Below are 23934 nucleotides of genomic sequence, written 5' to 3' on the forward strand. Positions count from 1 at the left end.
GCGCCCGTACACAATAGAAAAAAACCACTCCAAAAAAAAAAAAAAATTATTTATGGGGCTGGCAAGTGGCATGGTGGTTAAGGGCGCTGGACTCCCACATGGCTGACTGTGGTTCCAGTCCTGGATCTGGTGGCTGGCTTTCTCATTGTCCTTCTCTCTCTCGCTCTGTTCCTCTCTGGTCAAATTAAAACAAACAAACAAATAAAGTTAAATAAAACAATTTTTTAAAAGAGTTATTTATGTAATTTTATTATCATTATTCTTCAATTTGTTACAGAGCACACGTGCTCACCAGAGACAGTGAAAGAGAGGGGAAGAGAAAGTGAGAAAGCAAGCTGCCAAGTCTGGGACTTGAACTGCAGATGGCCATGTGGTAGTCCAGCGCCTCAGCCACTACATCACCTGCTGGCCCCGTCAGTCTTTAGCAACTTTAAATAAATTTAGTAATGGAAAAGATGGGAACCCCCTTTCATTCTTTCCTCCGGTGGCATGGTGGCTAAAGTGACTGGATCCCACATGGCTGACTGCATGGTTCAAGTCCATGATCTGGTGGCTTGAAAAACATGCCAGGCGTGTGTGCATGCATACCCCAAATCCTAAAAGGAGAAACAGATTAGAAGGGATTGTGACCTGACCATCCCCCATGGGTGTGTGTGTGTGTGTCGTGTCTGCTTTCTCTGTCTCTCTGACCAGTGCAGATGCTCTCTAGTAAGTTTAAAACAAAATAAAACAAAACAGGTGTGGGGCTGCAGGTGGCATGGTGAAGGAGCTAGACTCCCACGAGCACAACTGGTTTGATTTGAGGTTTGATTCCTGGACCTGGCAGTTTGAAAATCATGCTAGGTGCATGTGCACAAATGCCCCAAATCCCAGGAGAATGGAGGAGGGGATTGCGGTGTGTATCCCACCCCCACCCTCCCAGCCCCATCCAGGAGGTTCTCACTTTCCCTCTCACTGTCTCTCTAGCAAGTGCACATGCCCTATGACCAAAACCTTAAAGAAAAAGAGGTATTGTGCACCAACTACAAAAGGAAAAGAGAACTCTTGTGTTGAGTAATTATTATATCAATTAAAACAAACACCGAATCCATTAGGTGGAGCCAAACAAGGATGATGTTATTACATGGGGGCAGAGGGCTGGTGATGGCCCTATTGGGATGCTAGGCCCAGGGCAGAATGAGGAAGGTGTAAAAAATAATACAGGTGGGCCAGTGGGTGGTGTAGTCGTTAAGGCACTGGCCTCCCACGTGGCCCACCAAGGTTTGCGTTCTGGACCTGGTGACTTGCTTTCTCACTTTTTCCTCCCTCTGGCAAGTGTACATGCCCTGTAGCAAATAATAATAATTATGATGATAAATAAAATTAAATCATTCTTAAAAAAAAACAAGGCAACAGAGGCTCATGTAGGTGGGTTGTAAAAGACCAAGAGGGATGAGGGCATCCACGTGTGGGTGGCAAAGGACTGGCGACCTATGAAGGTACTGCCCCAATAGATAAGCATATTAAGAATCATGAGACCCAGGTTCTATATAGTTGGAAAAAGGAGTTGAAAAGCACAGAAGGGGAGAAAACTAGAATAAATACTGTAGTGTTGGATTGGAACCAAGGTACTGAACTGAGTTTTCTTTTTTTGGAGAGTTTTGCTATAGGGCATATGTGCTCACCGGGTGGGTTTGACAGCCATGCTGCAATACCTTTTCCTCCATTCTCCTCATGATTTTTTTGAGAGGTTTTTCCTATAGAGCACATGCACTCACCAGAAAGACAGAAAGCAAGAAATCACCCCTAAGGGGAGTAGGCCACGCCGCAATCCCTTCTCCTCCACTCTCCTCTTGGGATCTCGGGCAGGCATACACACGTACCTGGTATGACTTTAAGCCTCTGGGTCTGGGACTTGAACCGCAGTTGACTATGTGGGAGTCCAGCAATGTAGCCATTACACCATCTGCTGGTCCCTTCTATCAGGATTTTGGGCACGCACATACATACACCCAGTGTGTTTCAAGCCATTGGGCCCAGGACTTGAACTGCGCAGTTGACTATGTGGGAGTCCAGTAACAGAACCATTCCACCAACCGCTGGTCCTATGAGCTGAGTTTTCAACATGTATGAACATAGCTGTAAATACGTACGTGTGTACACTCCTAGCTCTATTCATTGGGAAGGCTGAGAACAGGCCGACAGCAATGGGCCCACTTTGTGCTCAGTTCTTGGGTTTTTAAATACCTCACTACAGCAAAAGAAACCAGAACTAATGGGAGAAAAGGCTGGGTCCAGATGGGCAGAGAAAGTACAAGATGAGCTTAAAATAACTTGTGTTTGAAGTACTCAGAGATGTGTCAAAAGGTAAGGGAGTTAACAGGTGGTGTAGTGGTCAAGGCATAGGACTCCCACATGGCGGACCACAGTTTGAGTCCTGGACTGGGTAGACTTGAAATTCTTGGTAGGCGTGTATGTGTGTGCGTGCCCAAGATCCTGAGAAGAGAAGAGAAAGGATTGCAGTAAGGACACCCCATATGGGGGGTGACTTCTCACTTTATCTCTCTCTGTCTCTGTCCCTCTGGTGAAAATGCATGCCTTATAGCACAAATCTCTCAAAATTAAAAAAAAAAAAAAGTTTGAAGGGCCTCCACTAGTCAAACCTGGGAAAATATATTATTTAAGTAACTGCAACAGATTATAACTATTGAACAAAAATCTGAGTCCACATTGAGGTAAGTTAACAGGGATAAGAGAAAGCCTTTTTTTTTTTTTTTTTTTTGGATAGGTTTTTGCTTTAGGGCACGTGTGCTCACAAGACAGATAGAGAGACAGAAAGCAAGAAATCACCCCCTGGGGGGATGGTCACGCCGCAATCCTTTCTCCTCCATTCTCCTCTCGGGATCTTGGGCACGCACGCACACGCACCTGGCGTGAGTTTTAAGCCACCAGGTCCTGGATGCGAACCTGCGGGCGACAACATGGGAGTCCAGCAACATAGCCATTATGCTAACTGCTGGTCCCAGAAAGCCTTTCTTATAGTAAACTGCTGACCAATAAATGAAGAAGGCCTGGTGAAATCAGAAATCACCATCTGGCAACTGTGACAGTAGCAGCCAAGAAACAGTGAGATACTGAGAGTAGAGGGTTAACGTCTGATGCGGGACAGGGTATACGGTCTCAAAGCACTTCCCTACAAAGTACTTCTTTATAATTTTCATGGAGAAATTTGGCAAGGCACTTCAATGAAATGACATCACAATAATGGGAAAATTCAAATCATGTATTACACAGCATCACTTTTGATATTCGTGCCAGAAATGCATAACTTGAACCAAATAATGAGCAAACACCAGCTACAATTTAAATTTAGAGTGGCCTACAATCTTAAAATGTCAAGGTTATAAAAGCAAGTCTGAAGAATTGTCAAAGACTGAAGGAGATGAGGCCTAAGTATTAAATGCAACTCAATGGTATTCGTGTGTGTGGGACCATCGGGAAAATCTGGCGTGTCATGGTTCCATGCATTTCCACTTGTGATGGATATATGTGGACATATAGAATGTCTTCAGTTACAGAAATTACACTAAAATATGCAAGGGTGTTGGGACATCATCTTCTAAATTCCTCTTAAATGTCCTAGAAAAACAAATATTCGCACAATATTCCTGTATTATAGTTTTTTGCAAGTTTGGAAGTAAGAGAAAAAAAAAGTGAAAGCCAGGCATCACTTTGAATCTTAAAGTTCTTTTTCTTTTTGGAAATTATCCTTGTTTTCTGAAATTTTAGGCTACTGAAGAGAAATATTATCTGTGTCTTGTCACATCTCCACATATACAGGTGAAATAATAAAGCAATTGGACAATATTTGAGTTGAAAATCCAAAATGTGGTTGTGCCAGCTGGTGGTGTGGAGGTTAAGGCACTGGATCCCACATGGACAACCACACAGTTCAAGTCTCAGACCCAGCAGCTTGAGGAACATGTCAGGCACATGTGTGCATTCCCAAAATCCCAAGGGGAGAATAAAGAGAGCGGATGCAGCGTGGCCAACCCCCTATGGGGAGATTTCTTACTTTCCCTCTCTCTGTCTCTCGCTGGCAAATGCACATGCCCCTTATAGCCAAAAGTAAACAAGAAAATCCAAAATGTGGAAATTATTAAATATTTAAATTCTTTATTTACTAAAATTAAGAATATATCCTCTAGCTATATGGATCAAGAGGGAAACATGTTAGTGGGGGAAAAAGAAAATAAAGAAATTGACATGAATGATAAATCGCAGAAGTGATGTAATGTTGCTAAAATGAAGTTCTCTCAATTCTTTTTGTGTCATTTAGGAGAATAAAAAATTGAGGTTTCTTGGGTGCCCTGGGTGGTGTTTGTCCAGCGTGTGACTATCTACAGCTACAGCCGGACTAGGGGCTGCTTTCCGCAACTTGGGTGCCTTGTCCAGAGCTGAGGTGTTAGGCTTGCTAACCTACGGGGTGCACAGTACTCAATTTCTGGATGCTTATGGGAAGGAGCTCTTAGAAGAGGTCAGCAAGCACCATTTCTTTCACAGTCTGGCACCGTTAGGGTGCCCCACCACAGAAAGCCCCTCTGGGCTAGTCCTGCTAGCTTCTGGAACTGCCTTATTCTGCACCACCTTTTACTACCAGGCTCTGAGTAGTGATCCCAGCATCCAGACTTTGGCTCCTGTGGGAGGGAGCCTGCTTCTCTTGGGCTGGCTTGTTTTGGCTCTTTGAGCTGACTTTTGCATAATTACTGGGTTTTCTGGGTAATTTTTTGAGAGCTGGAGCAGCAAGGATGATTAAAAGAGAAAGGCAGGGCCAGCAGGTGGCATGGTGGTTGAGGTGCTGGAACTCCCACATGGCCAACTATGGTTCAAGTCCTGGACCTGGCAGCTTGCCTTTTCCCTCTCTCTCTAGTAAAACTCATGTGGAAAAAATAAAGAAATAAGTAAATAAAATAATTCTTTAAAAAAAAGAGAGGGAGAAAGGCAAAGAAAAAAATTGAGCCAATTTTGCTCAAAGTGAAAACTCTTTTAATTTTCTAGGCACATTTCAGAAGAGCAATGGTGCTTAAAAATTTCATGGAACAGGGTTAGTTGGTGGTTTGGTGGTCAAGGCAGCTGGATTCCATAAGTATAACTGCATAATTCAAGTGCAGAAACACTCTGAGAGAGACAGAAAATGAGAAATCACCCCCCGGGGGGACAGCCACACTGCAACCCTTCTCCTCCATTCTCCTCTCAGGATCTTGGGCATGCACATTTGCCAGCATGAGTTTTAAGCCACTGGGGCCAGGACTTGAACGGCAGTCAACTATGTGGGAGTCCAGCAATGTAATCATTATGCCATCTGCTGGTCCCCATAGGGGCCATTTTTGAGTCAGGAAAACATTCTAAGACAAGTAAGACTCTCCCCAACTTGCTTCTCCAAAGTCTTGGAGATTTTTATTCAGTTTTGTATGTATCAGTTGCAATTGCCCAGTCCAGGTAATTTAACGTCATCTATAGTAAAATGACACACCATATATCACTTTCATATGGGAATAAATTCTTGATGTTTTTAAATTCATGATTCCTGTAAATAAAATTAGTTATAGTTATAAATTGGGAAGGTAAAGATTTCAAAATGAGAACTTAAGTATATATTAAAGGACTTCACAATTGCTACAATCTCGATAAAAAACAGTTTTTCTGGGGCCAGCCCTGTAGGTCAGTGGTTAAGGGATCTGGATCCCATGGTTTGAGCTCCCACTTAGGCAGAATGAAAAATACACCAGGTGTATATGTGCCAAAATTTTGACAGGAAAGAATAAGGATTGTGGCATGATCATGCCCCATTGGGAGAATGCTTTCTCCCTCTCTGGCCAGGGTATGCACCCTCTGACCAAAAAAGGGCAATTTTCTCCCGGTTCAAGGTTCATATCTGTTTAAATCCTTTAAGTGTTCAACATCAAGACACCATTTATAGACAATCTCTTTAAAAAAATCCCCCAAAGCGAGCTTGCAGGGTGTCAGGAACAAGTGTTTCTTAGCTGGTGTTGCACAGAAGAGGCTTGCGATATTTGCACTGGATCCAAACTCGGTACATGGTCAGCTGCTTCCCTCGGTTCACTTGCAATCGGCGATCTACCAGGTTTTGAACCTTTTCTAGTCCAGCAGTAGTGAAAAGTGTGTCCAGTTCATCTGGTATGGAAAAGACAAGACAAGCTGTTACTACATATTTTCAGTGGCTTTGGTGGGGCCATTTTTAGTCATTAAAGTGATGACGGTTTGGTAACACTTTTATACCAGCAGGGAAAACCCAAACCACGTAGGAAGGAGAGGCTGGAACCCGGAGGGTAAACTCTGAGTTAGCTGTTGGGAAGAAATTTTTGAGAAGATAAAAGCTGTATGCCAGGGACCAGCAGATGGCATAATGGTTATGTCGCGGGATTCCCATGTAGTTGAGTGTGGTTTCAGTCCTGGACCCAGTGGCTTAAAACTCAAGCCAGATGTGTATGCATGCATGAGTGCCAAAATCCTGAGAGGAGAATGGAAAAGGGACTGCCGTGTGGCCCCCCCGCCCCGGGTGGTGGTGGTGATTTCTTGCTTTCTGTGTGTCTCTAGGTGAATGTATGCACCCTATAGCAAAAATTTCTCTCAAAGAAAAAAAAAACGCTGTATGGCAGGATGCCAGTATATTTCTAAATTTCTGGCATATACTTGGCCTTTAGGGCTCGATGAACAGCTTAAAATTACATGTAAAAATCTACACATACATATGGTGAAGAAATATTTTAAGGGGAGAGGTTTATCACTTTTTTTTTTTTGGAGAGATTTTCGCTATAGGGTGCGTGTGCTCACCAGACAGGCAGAGACATAGAGACAGAAAGCGAGAAATTACCCCCCAGGGGGATGGTCACGCTGCAATCCCTTCTCCTCCATTCTCCTCGCGGGATCTTGGGCACGCACGCACACGCGCCCAGCGTTGAGGTTTAAGCCACTGGGTCCGGGACGCCAACCGCAGTCGACTGTGTGGGAGTCCAGCAACATAGCCATTACGCTAACTGCTGGTCCCGAGAGGTTTATCACTTTAATCAAAGGCTCAAAGTGTGTGATCTGGAGCCAGTCCTATGGCCTCGTGTTTAAGGGAGCCAGGTCCCACATAGCTGTGGCTGGAGTCAGCCCTGGCATCTTGAGGGACATACTAGGCATGTGTGCCTGTGTGCTCGAGGTCCCAATGGGATGGAGAGATGGAGAAGGGATTGTGTTGTGATCGCACCCCACGGGGGTATGCTTTCACTCATCCCTTCTCTCCTGGAGAGCACATGTGATCTGGTATGGGGCTCAGGAATGCAGAATTCCTAAGGCACTGGTGGAGGATGAAGTCTGGGACAGGGCTAGAGAGGTCGTAGGTTAGACCTGGAGCACAGGGAAACTGACTCATCCTAACATAAGTGTGCCTAAGCATAGCCCAGCTGCATTGGAGACAAATCTCCCAAAAAGTGCAGGTTTCCCATTTTGGACGAAGTGACAAGAAGGAGGAGCAAGCAGCTGGCTGAAGCACACTCAGGCCAGTGCTGTTGTGAGGCCAGGAGTGGGTTCACGTTGGCTTGCGGGCAGGGTGTGAGGGATGCTGAACCACAGGAAAATGACTGCCTAAAAGGTAGGAGGGGTTAGGTGATATTCTTCTTAAAAGCACACCAAAGACAATCTAATCTGCACCTTTAGTATAGTTTTCATACCTTGTGTGAAGAAGTAAACTCTGGTACCATCACCTCTCACATAGAAATTTCCAGATAGACACTGACCTGTAGTAACATGGTACAAAACAAGAGAAACTGTAACTTGGTACATGGCAGGAATCTGAAATCTCTCCCCTAGAAAGCAGTGGTACTTTGAAGAGAGCAACTCACAGGGAATAATCAAGCTCCATGTCAGGAAACATGACATTCTCAGCTCTCCATTCTACAATTCTGTTTGATGAAAACAAACACTTTACTTTTTAACCCCATACCTGATTAAATTAACAATACAAATTCTGTTAAATGGGGGAAAAACAAAACAAAACAAAACAAAAACAAAAACCAGGACAGCTAGTGGTGTAGTGGAGAAGATGGCTGGATTCCACAGGGCTGACTGTGATTCGAGTTCCACACCCAGCAGCTTGAAAAACACGTTGGGCATGTGTGCGTGTTCAGAATTCCAAGATGAGAATGAAGGGGAGGGTACTGTGGCATGGCTATCCTCCCTGGGGGTCCTTTCTCCCTCCCATCCTGTCTCTCTCCTGCAAGCACATGTGCCCTATAGCAAAAGGAAAAAAAAAAACGTGATATAGCTGAGTTTAAGGAAGCCTGATATGGCACCATTCCCATTTTGGTGACAGTCCTTTCACATGTCTCTCCAGGTGTCCACATGTACATTCATGATGTGATGACTCATATACTGCTTTCTCGGACATGCTTTTCTTTCTGCTGCAAACACCCCACCCTTACCTCAGTTTAACAACCTAGCATGTCATCTTTCTACACTTTTCTGAATGTCATTCTAACCACGCACACACATTTATTTTTTCTCCCAGCAACTTGTATACACAAGAACAAGTTTACAATGCTCATCTGCACACTGGTTTTCAAACTCAGTGATACAGAGTGGAAATCCCACCAAGACCAGGACTCTAGGGTCTACTTCAGGCAACATGCACAACAGCCCTCTATCCAGAGGCATTCAGTTTGTTTTCGAGATTTTTGCTGGGGACCAGCAGGTGGCGTAGTGGTTATGTTGCTGGACTTCCACCCGGCTAGCTGCAGTTCAAGTCCCAGACCCAGCAGCTTGAAACACACCAGGCACGTGTGAGTGCATGCCCAAAATCCTAAGAGGAGAATGGAGAAGGGACTGCAGATGGTCATCCCTCCTGGGTGTGATTTCTCACTTTTTGTCTCTTATCTCTCTAGTGATCACACGTGCCCTATAATGAAAATCACTCCAAAAAATAAAAAACTAAAAGATTTTTGCTTACATGTATGTGTGTGTTTGTGTGTATGTCTCTCTCTCTCTCTCTCTCTCTCTCTCTCTCTCTATATATATATATATGTTATTTATCAGGCCGGCGTGAGTTTTAAGCCACCGGGTCCGGGACGCAAACTGCAGTCGACTACATGGGAGTCCAGTGACATAGCCATTATGCTAACTGCTGGTTCCCAAAATACCTTTTTTAAACCGAAGCTGTGCCATGTCATAGCGGCCATAATCTCGTAGAAGCATCATCCCTCCAGGCCTCAGAAGCCTGCTCAGCCTGGTGATGGCCTTCTGCATCCTGTGGGAGAGCAGAGAACAAAAATCAGGTCTCCTTAAGGACAGGGTTTCTTTCCCCCACAGCTATTGCTAAAAGCCAGTGGGCTTTCTAATTCTGGCACACCAACCCAGTAATCTTAGCTCTTCTGTCCTGCTTTAGTGAGACCTGGAGGAATGTTGGCCACCTGCTCTCAACGGTGGCTTCGACCCAGTGCCTTCAGTATGAAGAGGCCTGAGGATAGAGGCTTCTGCTGCAGGGCCCCCTTCGGGAAGTTCCATGCTCCCCTGTTGACCATGCAAGGACTAACCAGGCCAACACTGCTCAGCTTTGCCATCTTATCATAGCTCTGATGCTGCAAGTGGGCAGATGTTTGAAGTCTCCAAGAAGCTATCCTAGTCCATGGCTTCAGGGTATGCTTGCCCAAAAGCTGGCATGTGCCAAGCCCCTGGCCTCTGACTCACTCATGTCAGACAATAACAAGGGCTTCTGTGACCTGAGTCTCCCAGCCACCCTCTCTCAGATTCTGTTTCCTTCAGACAGTTGTTTCCTAGGACTACTAGTTGCTAGATCCAAATGAAATTTTTATGGTATCTGTCAGGATATAACATTCCATTTTCTTTTCATCCTAACTTGGTTTTATGAAATCCTGTATTATAGTTTCTTAAAAAAAATTTAAGCATCAGCAAACCGTTAAGTTTCAATGTAAATCTTGTGCTGTTAATAAGCATGCTTTATTTAAAGCATTAAAAAGGCAAATACTGAAATGTATCACATAGCCACTGCACCTTCAGTTCTAAAACAGCATGCTGGGAGATCGCTCATCGGGAATTTCCCCACGCTCAGTGAGGACCGCTCCCCGGCCCCGCACACGTCAGAACAGAACAGTGAAAAGAAGAAGCCACCACAGCAGACAGTAGGCAGAAGTTCAGAGCAGAAAGAGAAGTTAGACTTTGAGACGAACTTAGGAAAATGGCTGAAATTCTCAAGATGGTGCAGTTTTCTTGTGTCTATCAGAACTCAAGGTAAATCCTTTTTATTTAGGCCTCAGCTCTGCCACCAAGCTCCCTGACCAATGTTTTGCTTTTGCTATGCTTGTGGCTGAGGGATCTAAAACTTACTTGTCTGGAACAATTGCAGAAAGAACAAATATGAGAATGATGATATCGAGGCTGTTCCAGGGCATGGGGTAACTCTGTTCTTCGTCACACAGGTCATGAACAAAGGCAAAACACCGAGAAGGATCATAGTCAGCATTTGTCTGCAGATAGTTGGAAGAAACCAAGGTGCCAGAAAATGTTAGCACAGCCTGAGAAAAGTTTCTCTTGCTTTAAACATAACCGCTACCTTCCTCAGAGGGCTGTATTTCTAATCATTATAGTATGTTTTTCCAGGGGGAATCAAAGTGTAAGAATCAGGAACAACCCAGGTAAGAGCCTGTGAATTCTAACTGGGGCTCTTTAAAATGCAATGTTCCCAGGTCCTCCCTGTGACCCCGGGAGCCAGATGCCACTTGATTGATTACACAGTTCAAATCTTGGCCTTGGCAGTTTGAAAAATATGTCAGATATATGTGTATGTCTAAAATCCCAACAGGATGGAGATTTTATGGAGAAGGGATTGTGGCACCGTGGAGGTGTTTTCTCTCTCTGCCTCCTGGCAAGTGCAGGTAATCTATGGCAAAAAAGCAAGAAACATTACATATTCTCCTATTTTTATTCTGATGTACTTTCTGTACTTCTCATGCATGAAGTCAGACCTGAGGACTGGAAAATTATCAGGAAGATAAGTGACCAACAGAGAAAAGAAAAATACCTCTTAAAAAGAGAGAGAGACAAAACACATTTTAAAATGATTCAAAAGAATTCCCAACTACAGAAAATTACACAGAAAATAAAATTCTCTAAGAAAATCTCTTTCTCTAGATATGGAAAAAGTAACCTATACTTGGTTATCATAAAAATTAAGTAAAGAAAAGCCTCAAAATTCACCTGGTTTCAATGGAGAAGAATGACTAATTCCAAAGAGAACCATCAATTCCTGAGCTCCTAAGCATATACCTGATTAAACATTTTTTAAAAAGAATTATTTTTATTCATAATTATTAACATTTTTAAAAAATTTGACTAGAGCGATGGAGAGAGAAAGTGAGAAAGCAAACCACCAGGTCTGGGACTTGAATTGTGGTTGGCCAGGTGGGAGTCCAGCACCTTAACCAGCAAGCAACCGGATGGCCCCCATACCTGGTTATAACAGACGCATCCTAGGACATCTTTCCTCACCATGTCCTTCACTAAAAATGTCCTTGTTCCCCTCTGAACAGTTGACTCAAATTGAGCAAGCTCTATCAGTTGGGCTAAGTCAGCCGAACTGTTTGCAGGGACTCTGGAATTGGGACATAGTCATTTGGGTATGGCTTGATGAGCACCTGAAGGGGGTGGACTTACAAGGACTGGGAGGGACAGGACTATCAGGGCCACATGCAAAACCAGGAAAAACCTACTAGAGAACCCTGATTTGTACACAGGAAAAGAAACACAACATGCAGGCAATGGGCAACAAGGTAGGACACCAACATTCTAGAAGGGGTGTGATAGTGAGACAGCTGGCAACATCAGGCCAGCCAGCAGGCTTGCCTTGCTATGTGACATCTTTTCAGGGCTGGGTTCTATTTCTTCCCCAAGCATGGTTTATGCTTTGTGCCCTGATATTTAATGACATTCACCTTAATTGAGTTTGTTTAGATTTTTCTGTTACTTATAACTCAACAAATCATCTCACTTCAATCCTTATGTTTTTATCATATTCTTCGAGGCTGCCCCATGTAGAAAGGCTCTGGTGTCATGTCTGGAGATCTTCCCAAGCATGTTGGGCAAACATATGCCTGAGATCTGGCGGAAGCTGGGGAGGGACTCTGGTGTCAAAACCCTGTTGGGATGCTGTCTCTCACTCATGGAATAAGTAAATTAAAAGAAGCCTCCTCGGAGTTCCACATGTGGCAGATTTAGGATACATGCCTCTAGGTTTGTCAGTAAGCCTTTTACCTTTGTAATATACCACAAGACAGCTAAGAACATAGCCAGAGGCCTTGATTTTTAGAAGACTGCTTTTCTTTTCTTTTTTTTTAGGTTTTTGCCACAGGGCATGTGCACTTGCTAGAGAAAGACGGAAGGAAGAAAGGAAAGTGAGCAATCACTTTCCTGGGGGGACAGCCATTCTGTAAGCCTTTCTCCTGTATTCTACTCCTGGAATTTTGGACATGCACACACATGCACCCAGTGTGATTTTCAAGCAGCTAGGTCTGTGACTTGAACTGTGGTTGGTCATGTGGAATCCAGCACCTGACCTACTAAACCACTTGCTGCACACCCTCCCTTTCCTATAATCAGTGAAAAATACTGATAGGAGCCACTATGCTTACCTGGACCAGTTCTATAGCTGTGGATGAAAAATCACAACAGTACACAAAGAGTCCTGGGTCACTGAAAGGGGAAAAAAACCATCAGAAAAATAGCAAAATTGGGCTATGTCTATTTTCTTTCTTGTGTAGCAGAGTTAAAGTATCAAATGGCGAATACTATTCATTTAAAGAAATCACACCTGTTCGTTACAAAGCATTTCATTTCGGTTAAAATCCGTTTTTGATCTATATTCTCATTTAGGTCTTGTAGATGTGGCTAGCATTATCAAATGATCAGTGAGTTTCAATATAATATTCTTTCTTTTAGAAAAAAGAATTATTTGTTAATTACTACTTTAATTTGCATGAGCGCATGAGAGAGAGGGAGACAGAGAGAGAGAGGAAGTGAGAAAGCAAGTCACCAGGTCAGGGACATGAACTACAGTTGGCCATGTGGAAATCCAGCACATTACTCACTACAACCACCTGCTGGTCCCACGATATTCTTTTTCTACATACGGAAATCATAACTTTCCTTCAAATCAAGCCTTGTCTGAGGGTTCCATGAACATTTTGTATCTTTTCTCTGCACTACCTTGGCATCCTGTCCTTGCTGGAAAAAGACCTGTACTTGTCTGTCTGTCCCTACCACACAGTGCGGTAACAGCCAAGATGACATTTTTCACTTATTTGTTCACCACTCACAGAGGCTCCACGTGTGTTGGATAGTATTTTAGATGCTGGAGAGAAAAAGATTCATAAGACAAAAATGTCTGCACTGGGTAGTACAATCAAGACTAGAAACAAAGGAAGTTGAACTGTTCAGCGCGAGAGTCACTAGCTATTTACTGACCATGAGTGACCGTCATAAGGCACAGCAAAGATACAGAACATTTCCATCACTGAGAAAGGTCTCTTGTGCAGCACTCCTCTAGAGAGGGGGGACCAAGCCTGTCCTGTTCTCTCTTTAGTTTTTGCTATAGGGTGTGTGCACACATGTGAGAGAAGGTGCACAAAAGAAAGAAAGAAATCACTTCTCAAGGGGAATAACCATGCCTCAATCCCTTCTCTTCCATTCTCCCCTTGGAATTTTGGGCAAATATGCACATGCACCCAGTATGTTTTTCAAGCCTCCAGGTCTGGGACTCAAAATGCCAAGTCAGTCATGTAGATCCAGCCTCCTTAACCCCCACACTACTAGCTGGTCCTTGTCCTGTTCTCTAATCAGCCTGTCAGCTCTGTCTGCTGAGTACTCACTATGGACATGTGCTAAGTTCTAGCAGATCCAGCTCTTGCCCTTCAAAAAGGGACTAGGACAGAAAAGGTCATTAACACTTTACTCAATTACTCACACAGAGGAAGCACTGGAACAATACAAAATATTAACAGTGGGTTATCTTTAGAGAGTGGGTCATGGGACCAGCAGTTGGCGCAATGGCTATGTCGGTGGACTCCCATGTAGTCGACTGTGGTTCGAGTCCCAGACCCGGTGGCCTAAACTCATGCCGGGTGAGCGTGCGTGCATGCCCAAGATCCCAAGAGGAGAATGGAAGAGAGGGGACTGTGCAGTTCTAGTGCTGTCCCCCCCGGGGGGTGATTTCTCACTTTCTGTCTCTCTGTCTTTCTGGCAAGCGCACGTGTCCTATAGCAAAAACCTCAAAAAAAAAAAAAAAAAGAGTGGGTCATGGTCTTTACTTTTCAAGAAAAAAAAAAATTTGCTAGAGGGAACGTGTGCCTGCCATAAAAAGAGAGATGGAGAGGAGTGAGAAAGTATCCCCCAGGGGGATGGTCACACCACATTTCCTTCTCCTACATTCTACTCTTGGGATTTTGGGCACACACTCGCTGTACTTTTCAAATCAGTGGTTCCAGGACTCAAACTGCATAGCTGGCCACATGAGATCTGCCTTAATAACTACGCAACTGGCTGGTCCCAAACCCTAGCTTTCTCTTCTTTGTTGTTACACAGTTAAATGTTACAACATACTTACTTGTTAGTTTGTAAAATCGGAAAGACTGTGTTTCCCACACCACAACCAACCTGCAGAGAGAAGCAAACTATTAATCACAGAACTTTCCAAAACTTAATTCCCCAATGCCAGATAAATAATTAATAATACAGAACCTTGCCTAATTACTGGGTCACTGGAAAAGTCATGGCACATTTTTGCATAGAAAAACATGTCATGATTTTTCCGATGACTCAATATATCAGGAAGTTGTAGCGAGCAGAGTTAAACAGCACCTTTAATACTCCCTCATCTTGACTTCAAGAATTCTTAAAGAGGCAGATGTAAAATAGGCATGAGTTTTCATTAGCAAAAAGAATTTGTCTAGATAAAAAGAGCATGGAGCAGTGCAGTTCTAGTGCCAGACTTGGCGGTTTGAAAATCATGTTGGGCGAGGACCAGCAGATGGTATAATGGTTCCGTTGCTAGACTCCCATGTAGTTGACCATGGTTCGAGTCCTGAGTCCTGGACTTGGCGGTCCTCCCTGAGAGGTGATTTCTCACTTTCTGTCTCTCTGGTGACCACATGTGCGCTATAGCAAATCTCTCTTTATAATAAACAAACAACAAAAAAAGAAGCAGCAGAAAATCATGTTGGGCATGGGTGTATGCATGCCCAAAATTCTGAGGAGAATGGAGAAGGGATTGTGGTGTAGTCAACCCCCGGGGGGTAGATTTCTCACTGTCCCTGTCTCTGTTGAACACATGCACCCATTAGCAAAAACCTTAAAAAAAAAAAGAAGAAGAAAAAAAGGGCTTTTGAGTTATAGCTAATGGCTCTGTAGGTGATTAATACGCATATTTTTTTGTAATTTCCCAGAGGGCATGTGCGTCTGCCCCAAAGAAATGGAGTGCGGGGTGGTGGAGAGAGAGGGAAAGTGAGAAAGTTTCCCTCGTCTTCCATCACTACCTCTTTTTGGGATTTTGATCATGTATGCATACATACCTGGCCTGTCTCTCAAGACTTCAGGTCTGGGGCTTTGCCCATACTAAAAGTCAGGTAGAATCTAACTGCTTTAACCACACCACTGGATGACCCCATGCATTTTCTTATTAAGTTCTACTATATCATTATCAGGAAGATTATTCCAATAGACTGAGTGGAAAAACTTATGAAAAGGGGGCACCAGCAGGTGGCGTAATGGCTATGTTGCTGGACTCCCACGCAGTCGCATCCCGGACCCGGTGGCTTAAAACTCACGCTGGGCACGTGTGCGTGCATGCCCAAGATCCTGAGAGGAGAATGGAGGAGAAGGGACTGCGGTGTGGCAATCCCCCCTGGGGGGTGACTTCTCGCTTTCTGTCTCTCTGTCTCTCTCTGTCTGGCAAGCGCATGTGCCCTATAGCGAAAACCTCTCAAAACAAACAAACAAACAAACAAAAACCCAAAAACAAACAAACAAAAACTTATGAAAAGGGGATCACGATAGACCAGCCCAGTGGTGTGTGGTTAGGGTGGCTGGATCCCACATGGCCAACTACGCAGTTCAGGTACTGGATCTCATGGCTTGAGAAACATGCCAGGTGTGTGCATGCATGCCCAAAATCATGAAAAGGAGAAATGGAGAAGGGAATGTGGCATAATCAGCCCTATAAGGGGTGCTTTCTTACTTTCCCTCTCTCTCCTGTGAGTAGTGTCCTCTGGCAAAATTTAAAGGGGAGGGGGCGTGGTAACCTTGCCCTACAGCTGTGCTGACAGCAATCATATACTAAGGGTTTAACTATGTGCCAGACATCATACTTTACTTTTCTCTCTCTCTCTCTTTTTTTAAAAAATAGATTTTTGCAATAGGGCCTGTGCATTCGCCAAAGAGAGAAAGACAGAAAGTGAGAAATCATCCCCCAGAGGGATGGCCATGCTGCAATTCCTTCTCCCCTTGGGATTTTGGGCACGCACACACACAAGTGCCCAACGTGAGTTTTAAGCTACCAGGTCCAGGACTCAAACCGTGGTTGCCTACAGGAGTTCAGCAAAGTAACCATTATGCCATCTGCTGATCCCTGTACTAGCTTTTTACATGCATTGTTACAGTCCTCATAGCTATGAGGCAAGGAGTCAACCATCCGACTCCTACAGGAAGGTAAGGGCTTTGTTCAAAGTGATGCCATGGGATTTGAACCCAAGGTTAATAACACACAGAATTAGCTTCCAGTGGATTGGGTAGTCCGCATTTGTAAACTTACATTATCATACCCTCTAGATGCTTTTCCTGGTCTAGTCTCTGTAAACTCCCAAAGAGGATATGAATTCTCCCAGGTTTGAGATATAACCATCTCATTTACCCTGTCCATTCTTTTTTGTTTGTTTTTTTCTTCTTTTTGGAGAGGCTTTTGCTATAGGGTGCGTGCGCTTGCCAGAAAGACAGAGACAGAGAGACACAAAGCGAGAAATCACCCCAGGGGGGGATGGCCATGCCGTAATCCCTTCTCCTCCATTCTCCTCTCAGGATCTTGGGCACACACGCACACGTGCCTGGCATGAGTTTAAGCTGCCGGGTCTGGGACTCGAACTGTAGTCGACTACATGGGAGTCCAGTGACATAGCCATTATGCTAACTGCTGGTCCCCCCACCCCTCACCCCATCCATTCTTATTAAAAAAAAAAAAAAAAAAAAAAAGGCACAAAAAACATTTATTTATTTGCCATGGTTTGCGACCAAGAAGTCCAGGATCTGAACTGTAGTTGGCCACGTGGAGTTTAGCACCTTAACCACCACCATACCACCTGCTGGCCCCTACCCTGTCTATTCCTACCATCGTATTAGAAATGGACTAACAATAACAAAGTGTTTTATGATCTAGAACTTTCTTCTTCTTTTGTGCTATAGGGGTGTATATTTGTGGAGGCTGAAGGCCTGATCTTGGACTTTTTTCCAGAGGGACAGCAGTATCACCACAAACTCGTTCCCATGTATGAGACAGGCTGAGCATAACACAACTTTCAGAGTTAATGTGGTGTTTCTTGGGGCCAGAGGTGGTGCAATGGTTAAGGCACTGGACACTACCAGATGGCGACCATGGTTCGAGTCCTGGATCTGGTAGGTTGCTTTTTCACTTTCCCTTTACTTTTCTCTCTCTCTGGTCAAATTAAAATAAATGAACGAATAAATAAAATTAAATAAATAATTCTTTATTAAGAAAAGGTGTTCCTAGGTTGTACCTAAGGTGATCTGTCTTTGTCTGCCAGAACCATCAGTTATCTAGTCTGTACTCAGAGAGTTTTATTACTTCAAATGCAGAGATGATTCCAGGCCAGTAAGTTGAATCTAGCCAACTTCATGGGAAGTCATGTTGTGTTCTGTTTCTCCACGTGTACAATATGATCATGTATAGCCCATGTGCACAATATGAACACCTCCCTAACTGCACCACCGAGACAACGAAAGGAGGGTACCTCGAGTATTCGGTAGGTGGCTGAAGATCCAGGAAACTCATGAGCACACACTTCCAGGTGACTGAATTTCTGGGTCACATTCTCCTCCACAGGAGGCATCTGTGTAGTATGTCCAAGGCAGTCTGAAGAACATTTGTGCTGTTCTGTTTCTAAACCGGGTCCTTCACTCTTCTTACTTTCCAAGAGCACATCTTTCAAGTAGTTTTGTTCTGGGCTAGGTGCCAGCTCAGGAAATTCAGTAAAAAGCCAGTGTCTATCCTTGAAAAACCCATTTTCATGAATTTTGTAGAAGTCATTCCAGTATTTGTGGGCATTGACCTCATAATCAACTGTAAATATTTAAGAAAGAATTTTAAGAACCAGTTCTCAATTATCTTATTTATATCTAATATCAATTATCCTGTTTCAACAAATGTTATTATTATTATTATTATTATTTAGGTTTTTGCTATAAGGCCTGAGCGTTAGCAGGAGACAGACAGAAAGCAGAGAGAGGGAAAGTGAGAAATCACCTCCGGGGATGGGCATGCCGAAATCCCTTCTCCTCATTCTCCTCTCAGGATTTTGGGCACACATGCACATGTGGCCAGAGTGAGTTTAAAGCCACTGGGTCCTGGACTTGAACTGCGGTTGGCCATGTGGAAGTCCAGCTCCTTAATCATCATGTCACCTGCTGGCCCCATATCAAAAGTCATTTTATACAAAAAGTATCTTTATGTAGAGCCATAGTTTTACAGTTGAAATGATTTTCAAGTTTATTTAGTTCTTCCACCTTTCATTATACTTGATCCCCATTCATTATTCCCAGAGAGTCTAACTTGTGCTTGAATCATCAGTTGGGGGAACTTATAACCTATCAATTCTCCTCTACATCTTTGTATGGCTCTCAACTATTAAAGAAAATGCTAATATTAAACCCAAATCTGTCTAATCACTTCTAGTAAAAAGGCTCTCTCTTAGGGCCATACAAGACAACTCTTGTGTATTTAAAAGTAGTTAGTTCTCCTTCTAAATCTTTTCTTTTACAAACAAAATGTCCCAGATTCTTCAACTGTTTCTAATACACACTTAATGGTTACCATCCAGGCAACAATTCTTCAAATATATCCCTTTATATGTAGTTCTTTAGAATGCAGAGCTCCTAAATGAATTTAATATAACAAACAGACACTACAAATGGAAACAAGGCTAAGAGGGAAACAAAAACTAACAAGAGAGGAAAATACCTTCAGGTAAGAAGTTCTGAGGACGGAAAGAGGTTTTTGCTATAAGGTATGTGTGCTCGCCAGAAAGACAGAGACAGAGAAGAGAACAGAAAGCGAGAAATCACCCCCTGGGGTTGGGGTGGATGGCCACACCACAATCCCTTTTCCTCTATTCTCCTCTTGGGATCTTGGGCAGACATGCACACGTGCCCGGCATGAGTTTAAGCTACCAGGTCTGGGACTCAAACTGCGGTTGACTACGTGGGAGTCCAGCAACATAGCCATTACGCCAACTGCTTGTCCCAATTGTGATCCGTTTTAAAAAATGCTTCTGTTGAAGGTGATCAAAGCAGTCCGAGATTTTGGCATAATGTTCTTTGCCAATATTGGGCCCTGACAGATATAATAGAAAAAGTAAAAACCTAACAAATTAGATTTTAGTTCCACTATGCTACTATTGACCATTTACCTATGGACAAAACACTTAAAAGTCTTGTAGTCCAAATTTCTTCAACTCTAAAAACAGAATATGAACTGCATTACTTTCTTTTTCCTTTTACGTTTATTTCTTCCATGAGTGAGCGAGACAGAGTGACAGACAACATCCTCAGCAGGATCCTGGTGCCGCGATCCACCCCCACCAACCCTGGCCTTCAGCAGACCTGGATCACAGGCAGGCATGTGCCCTGCACACTCAGGTCTCTGGGCTTGAAATGGGAACCTTCCCATGTGGCACTGCCTCACAAAGCCTTATGTTTTACTGCTGTGCTGTCTGGTCCCTACCTGATTTTCAAAATCTTTTTCAGTGCCAATATACTTTGATCTAATCTCCATCGAGCTATGTGGGGTGAAAATGTCATAAATGGAATTTTTTTTAAGTGTGATTTTTGCTATAGGATGCGTGTGCTCGCCAGAGAGACAGAAAACGAAAAATCACCCCCCAGTGGGCATGGCCATGCTGCATTTCCTTCTCCTCTACTCTCCTCTTGAGATCTTGGGCACAGCGCACATGCGCCAGGTGTGAAACTGAAAAAACAGGATTTTTTCATAGTTGTGCAGAAATCTTTTGGTGAGTGCTACTGTCAAATTTCCAGTCCTACTTTCAATTGTCTCTTAGGATATAGGGCCAACAAATCCTAATTTCAGTCCCAGGGGATAGTTTGCAGTGAAATCATCCATCTCTGGAGGAGTGGTCTCTTTATTTTTCTTGGCCAGACTTATCTCTACTCTGCCTTATCCACCTTTCCTTGACACTAAATCCTCATACCCACCACACACAAAAAATGCACATAATAACCAGTCCTTAGACTTCTCTCCAAACAATATTTAGAGTCTGATTACTTGATTTTTGCTTCTGTGGCAACCTCTCTTCAAGCAATCTGTAAAATTAAGTATAAAGTACATCCTCTACGATTATCTCAGGATCACAGGTTGCTCTAGGCCTGCTGTATCAACATCAGTCTATTCAACACAATTAAAGTTTCAGTACTAGCAAATAATAGACACTCACCGTTCCACAAACAAGTATAATCACGAAAAACACCTCAAACCCAAACCGCCAAACAAAATATTCTCTACGCCCTCCCAAGATTTTGTTCAAGGGGAGCCCTCTTTCCTCCTTGCCCACCCCTCTCACTCCCGTCCCACGCCCAAGTTCGGCATTAGGCCAGTGCTGTAACAAAGGCTTTCGGTGGCCGCGGCTCTCCAACCTTCCCCGAAGAGCGCGTCCAGCAGTGTGCCGGCTGGTGACAGCACTGAGGGTCCACCTGGGCGCACCTTGTTTCTCCTGGCACACCCGCTGGATGCTGTTCTCCTGCACTTTCCTCTCCGCCGCCGCAGCCTGTTCTTCCGACCACTCCACGTTGTCCCTGGGAAAATCGAACGGGAATCTTTGGGGCTTCACCTCCTGGCTGCCGGCAGGCGCTGGCCCAGAAGCGCCTCTCTCCTGGGAGGAGAGTGCCCGGGATTGGACAGCGGGACTCTTAGCCAGCGGTCAGGGGCTTCTCGGAGCGCTTGGGGCGGGGGGCGAGCCACAGGCCGAACGGGGGGCAGGGTGGTTACCAGGCATTGTGGTGGAAGACGCGCGCAGGATCGTTCAGAAACCGGCTCCCGAACTGCTGTCTCTTCCCGCTGAGGGCAGCGGGCCCGCCTTGAAGACTGGAGCCGGCCATGACACCGGAGCCGGAAACGCCTTTCTTTCCGTAATACGAGACCTACCTGAAGGCCACGCCCTCTTCCGGAAGGCCCGGGATTCGGGTGGTGGGGGGGAAATCTAGGCGAGACTGGGCGGGGCGAGGAGAGAAGTAGAAAGGAGGAGAGAAGAGGTGGGGCGAGGCGGGGCGAGGAGGGATGGGGCGGGAAGCGGGTACGCAAGCCCCAGTGGAGCTGGCTCTGGTCGAGGAAGAGCTGACTAGGGAAGGAATGCAAGCAACAGAATTTGTCCCCCAGGAGGCGCTGGTACACTTGCAGACTGGAAGAATGTGGGAGACGTTCCACTGCAGTTCCAGTTTAATGCTGGGATCCTCTAACTAGTTCGCGTTTTCCTCAAGTTGCATGTCAAGAAAATCTTAAAAAATCTTAAAAATCTTTTAAAAATCCAAGTTTTTAAAAATTTTATAACCATTTACCTTTTTGAATAATCAATATGTGGGCTTATTGGCATAATTGAGATTGTAATACACAAATACACAGTTTGTTATATGAATACATTTTCAGCCTTACATATTACTACAAATTGATTCTCACAAGAATCTAGAAGGTATGCTATCAACATACGGTTAGTTGAGATTACTTCCAAGAGTAGTATGTTGGCTACCACTTGGAAGAGAGGGAAAAAATTATTTAGTTGAGGGCCAGCATGGTGTTAGGGAGTTGTACTCCCTTATATCCAAACCATTGTTCAAGTCCAAGACCTGGCGGCTTGCTTTCTAACTTTCTCTTTCTCTCTGCTGAGTGCATGTGGCCTACATAAAAAATTAAAATAATATAACAAAATAAATCATTTAAAAATTATTTAGTTAATTGGTTTCATTAGTGCAGCACACTGATAACTAGGGATTATGATTCCGTAGCAGATACTTAAAAAAAGAAAAGATAGGATCTGGTGTGTTGCCCGGGCTGGCCTCCAGCTGATGATCCTCTGCCTCAGCCACCCCAAGTGGCTGGGATTACAGATGCACTCCTGGCCATGCCTTCAGGTTGGGTGGGGCAGAGTATCTTAGCAGTGCGCCACCTCAGCTGGACCCCAATTGCAGATTCTTTCTATAGGTAAAACTAAGGAAGCAGTAAGAAATTCTATTTTTCCAACCAGAGAAATAGGAAGAAGCTCTAAGCCTCCTCTAATCATGAGGAAAAATAGGAGAGCTGGGGCCAGCAGATGGTGTGGTGGTTAAAGGTACTGGATTCCCACATGGAATTTATTTACTGACAGTGGTTTGAATCCTAGACCTGGTGGCTTGCTTTCTCGCTTTCCCTTTCTCTCTCTCTCTGGTCAAATTAAAAAATAATAATGACAAATGGAATTAAATAATTATTTTAAAAATATGAGAGTTGGGGGCTGCAGGTGATGTGGTGGTTAAGGGCGCTGGACTCCCACATGACTGTCCATGGTTTGAGTCCCAGACCTGGCGGCTTGCCTTCTCACTTTTCCTCTCTCTCTCTCTCTCTCTGTCCCTCTCTAGTCAAATTTAAAATAAATGAATAAATAAAGTTAAATAAAATGATTCTAAAAAAATCATGAGAGTTAATAAAAAAGATAGTGGAGAACTTGCACTTTATTTGAAGACAAAATACTTTTGCCATTCTCAAGGTTTTTTGAACATTTTGAACATTTTGAACAAAAACTTCATTCTAAAAAACAAGTGGAGAACTTGCACTTTATTTGAAGACAAAATACTTTTGCCATTCTCAAGGTTTTTTGAACATTTTGAACAAAAACTTAATTCTATAAAACAAGTACAGGATTTCTATCTTTTCAAAGACCAGCTGTTTGCAGATATGGTGGTCGATTTATATTTATTTTTGGCATCTTGTTCTCTCATCCACAGGCTTTTTTCTCCCCCAATCAAAAGCTGTTAGTGTTCCCAATCAACAACGCTGTTGCATATTTTCTTGTAGAGAGCTCACCGTCTTCACTTGGAGTTTGTTACTATATTAGTTCCAATAATTACAGCTTCTTAAAATGTCAAACGGCTTAGGAGGACCTTTTTGTAAAATCTGCTAAAGCATCTTAAACTTGATTTTATGCAAGTATCTTTGGCCTGTAGAACTCATTTTTCTCCATGATTTTAAGCACCTAAAATAATTTTCTGGAGGATGTTGGACAGTATGACCATGAGTTCCTTTTGGTATCAGACTTTATATTGGACTATAGCTTCTGGGGACATTGTGTTTCAGAGGAGCTAAGGGTCCCCCTGGTGGTAAGTAACAAGAATTCTTCTAGCTCAGTGAGTGCCATGGATTTAAAGCTTGTGAAGGTTAAAAACTCTCATTCTGGGGAACAGAAGTGGGCATAATGGCTATGTCGCTGGACTCCCATGTAGTTGATCGTGGTTCGAGTCCCAGACCCAGTGGTTTAAACTCATGTTGGGCGCGTGTGCATACGTGCCCAACATGCACCCGTGCCCAAGATCCCGAGAGGAGAAGGGATTTCAGTGTGACCATCC

The 23934-nt window shown here is 43.9% G+C and overlaps 1 protein-coding gene and 1 pseudogene across 3 annotated transcripts; one reads left to right on the top strand and one right to left on the bottom strand.

The window, feature by feature from the left end:
• The first annotated feature begins 4375 nt into the window (after positions 1-4375).
• LOC102484823 (transmembrane protein 256 pseudogene) lies at positions 4376-5111 on the top strand (annotated as a pseudogene).
• A 298-nt stretch (positions 5112-5409) lies between these two features.
• LOC102473055 (methyltransferase-like protein 2B) lies at positions 5410-21464 on the bottom strand. Of its 3 annotated transcripts, XR_001371183.2 has the most exons (10): positions 21332-21464; positions 21047-21138; positions 18066-18394; positions 14654-14703; positions 12684-12744; positions 10384-10523; positions 9180-9286; positions 7887-7946; positions 7716-7781; positions 6111-6174 (listed from the first exon to the last, which is right to left on the bottom strand). XR_001371183.2 is itself a non-coding variant. In XM_006159100.2 (9 exons), exons 1-9 carry the CDS (start codon positions 21439-21441, stop codon positions 6020-6022), a joined length of 1110 nt encoding a protein of 369 aa, XP_006159162.1. In that variant the 5' UTR covers positions 21442-21464; the 3' UTR covers positions 5410-6019. The 3 variants fall into 3 exon arrangements, 2 of the variants coding, with proteins under 2 accessions (XP_006159162.1, XP_027631792.1); XM_006159100.2 differs by lacking the exon at positions 7887-7946 and having other exon boundaries at positions 5410-6174; XM_027775991.1 differs by lacking the exons at positions 7887-7946; positions 21047-21138; positions 21332-21464 and adding an exon at positions 18578-18610 and having other exon boundaries at positions 5410-6174.
• Between the last annotated feature and the right edge of the window lie 2470 nt (positions 21465-23934).

This window comes from Tupaia chinensis, unplaced genomic scaffold (genome assembly GCF_000334495.1).
Source record: "Tupaia chinensis unplaced genomic scaffold, TupChi_1.0 Scaffold000624_1, whole genome shotgun sequence".
Taxonomy (NCBI): Eukaryota; Metazoa; Chordata; class Mammalia; order Scandentia; family Tupaiidae; genus Tupaia; species Tupaia belangeri.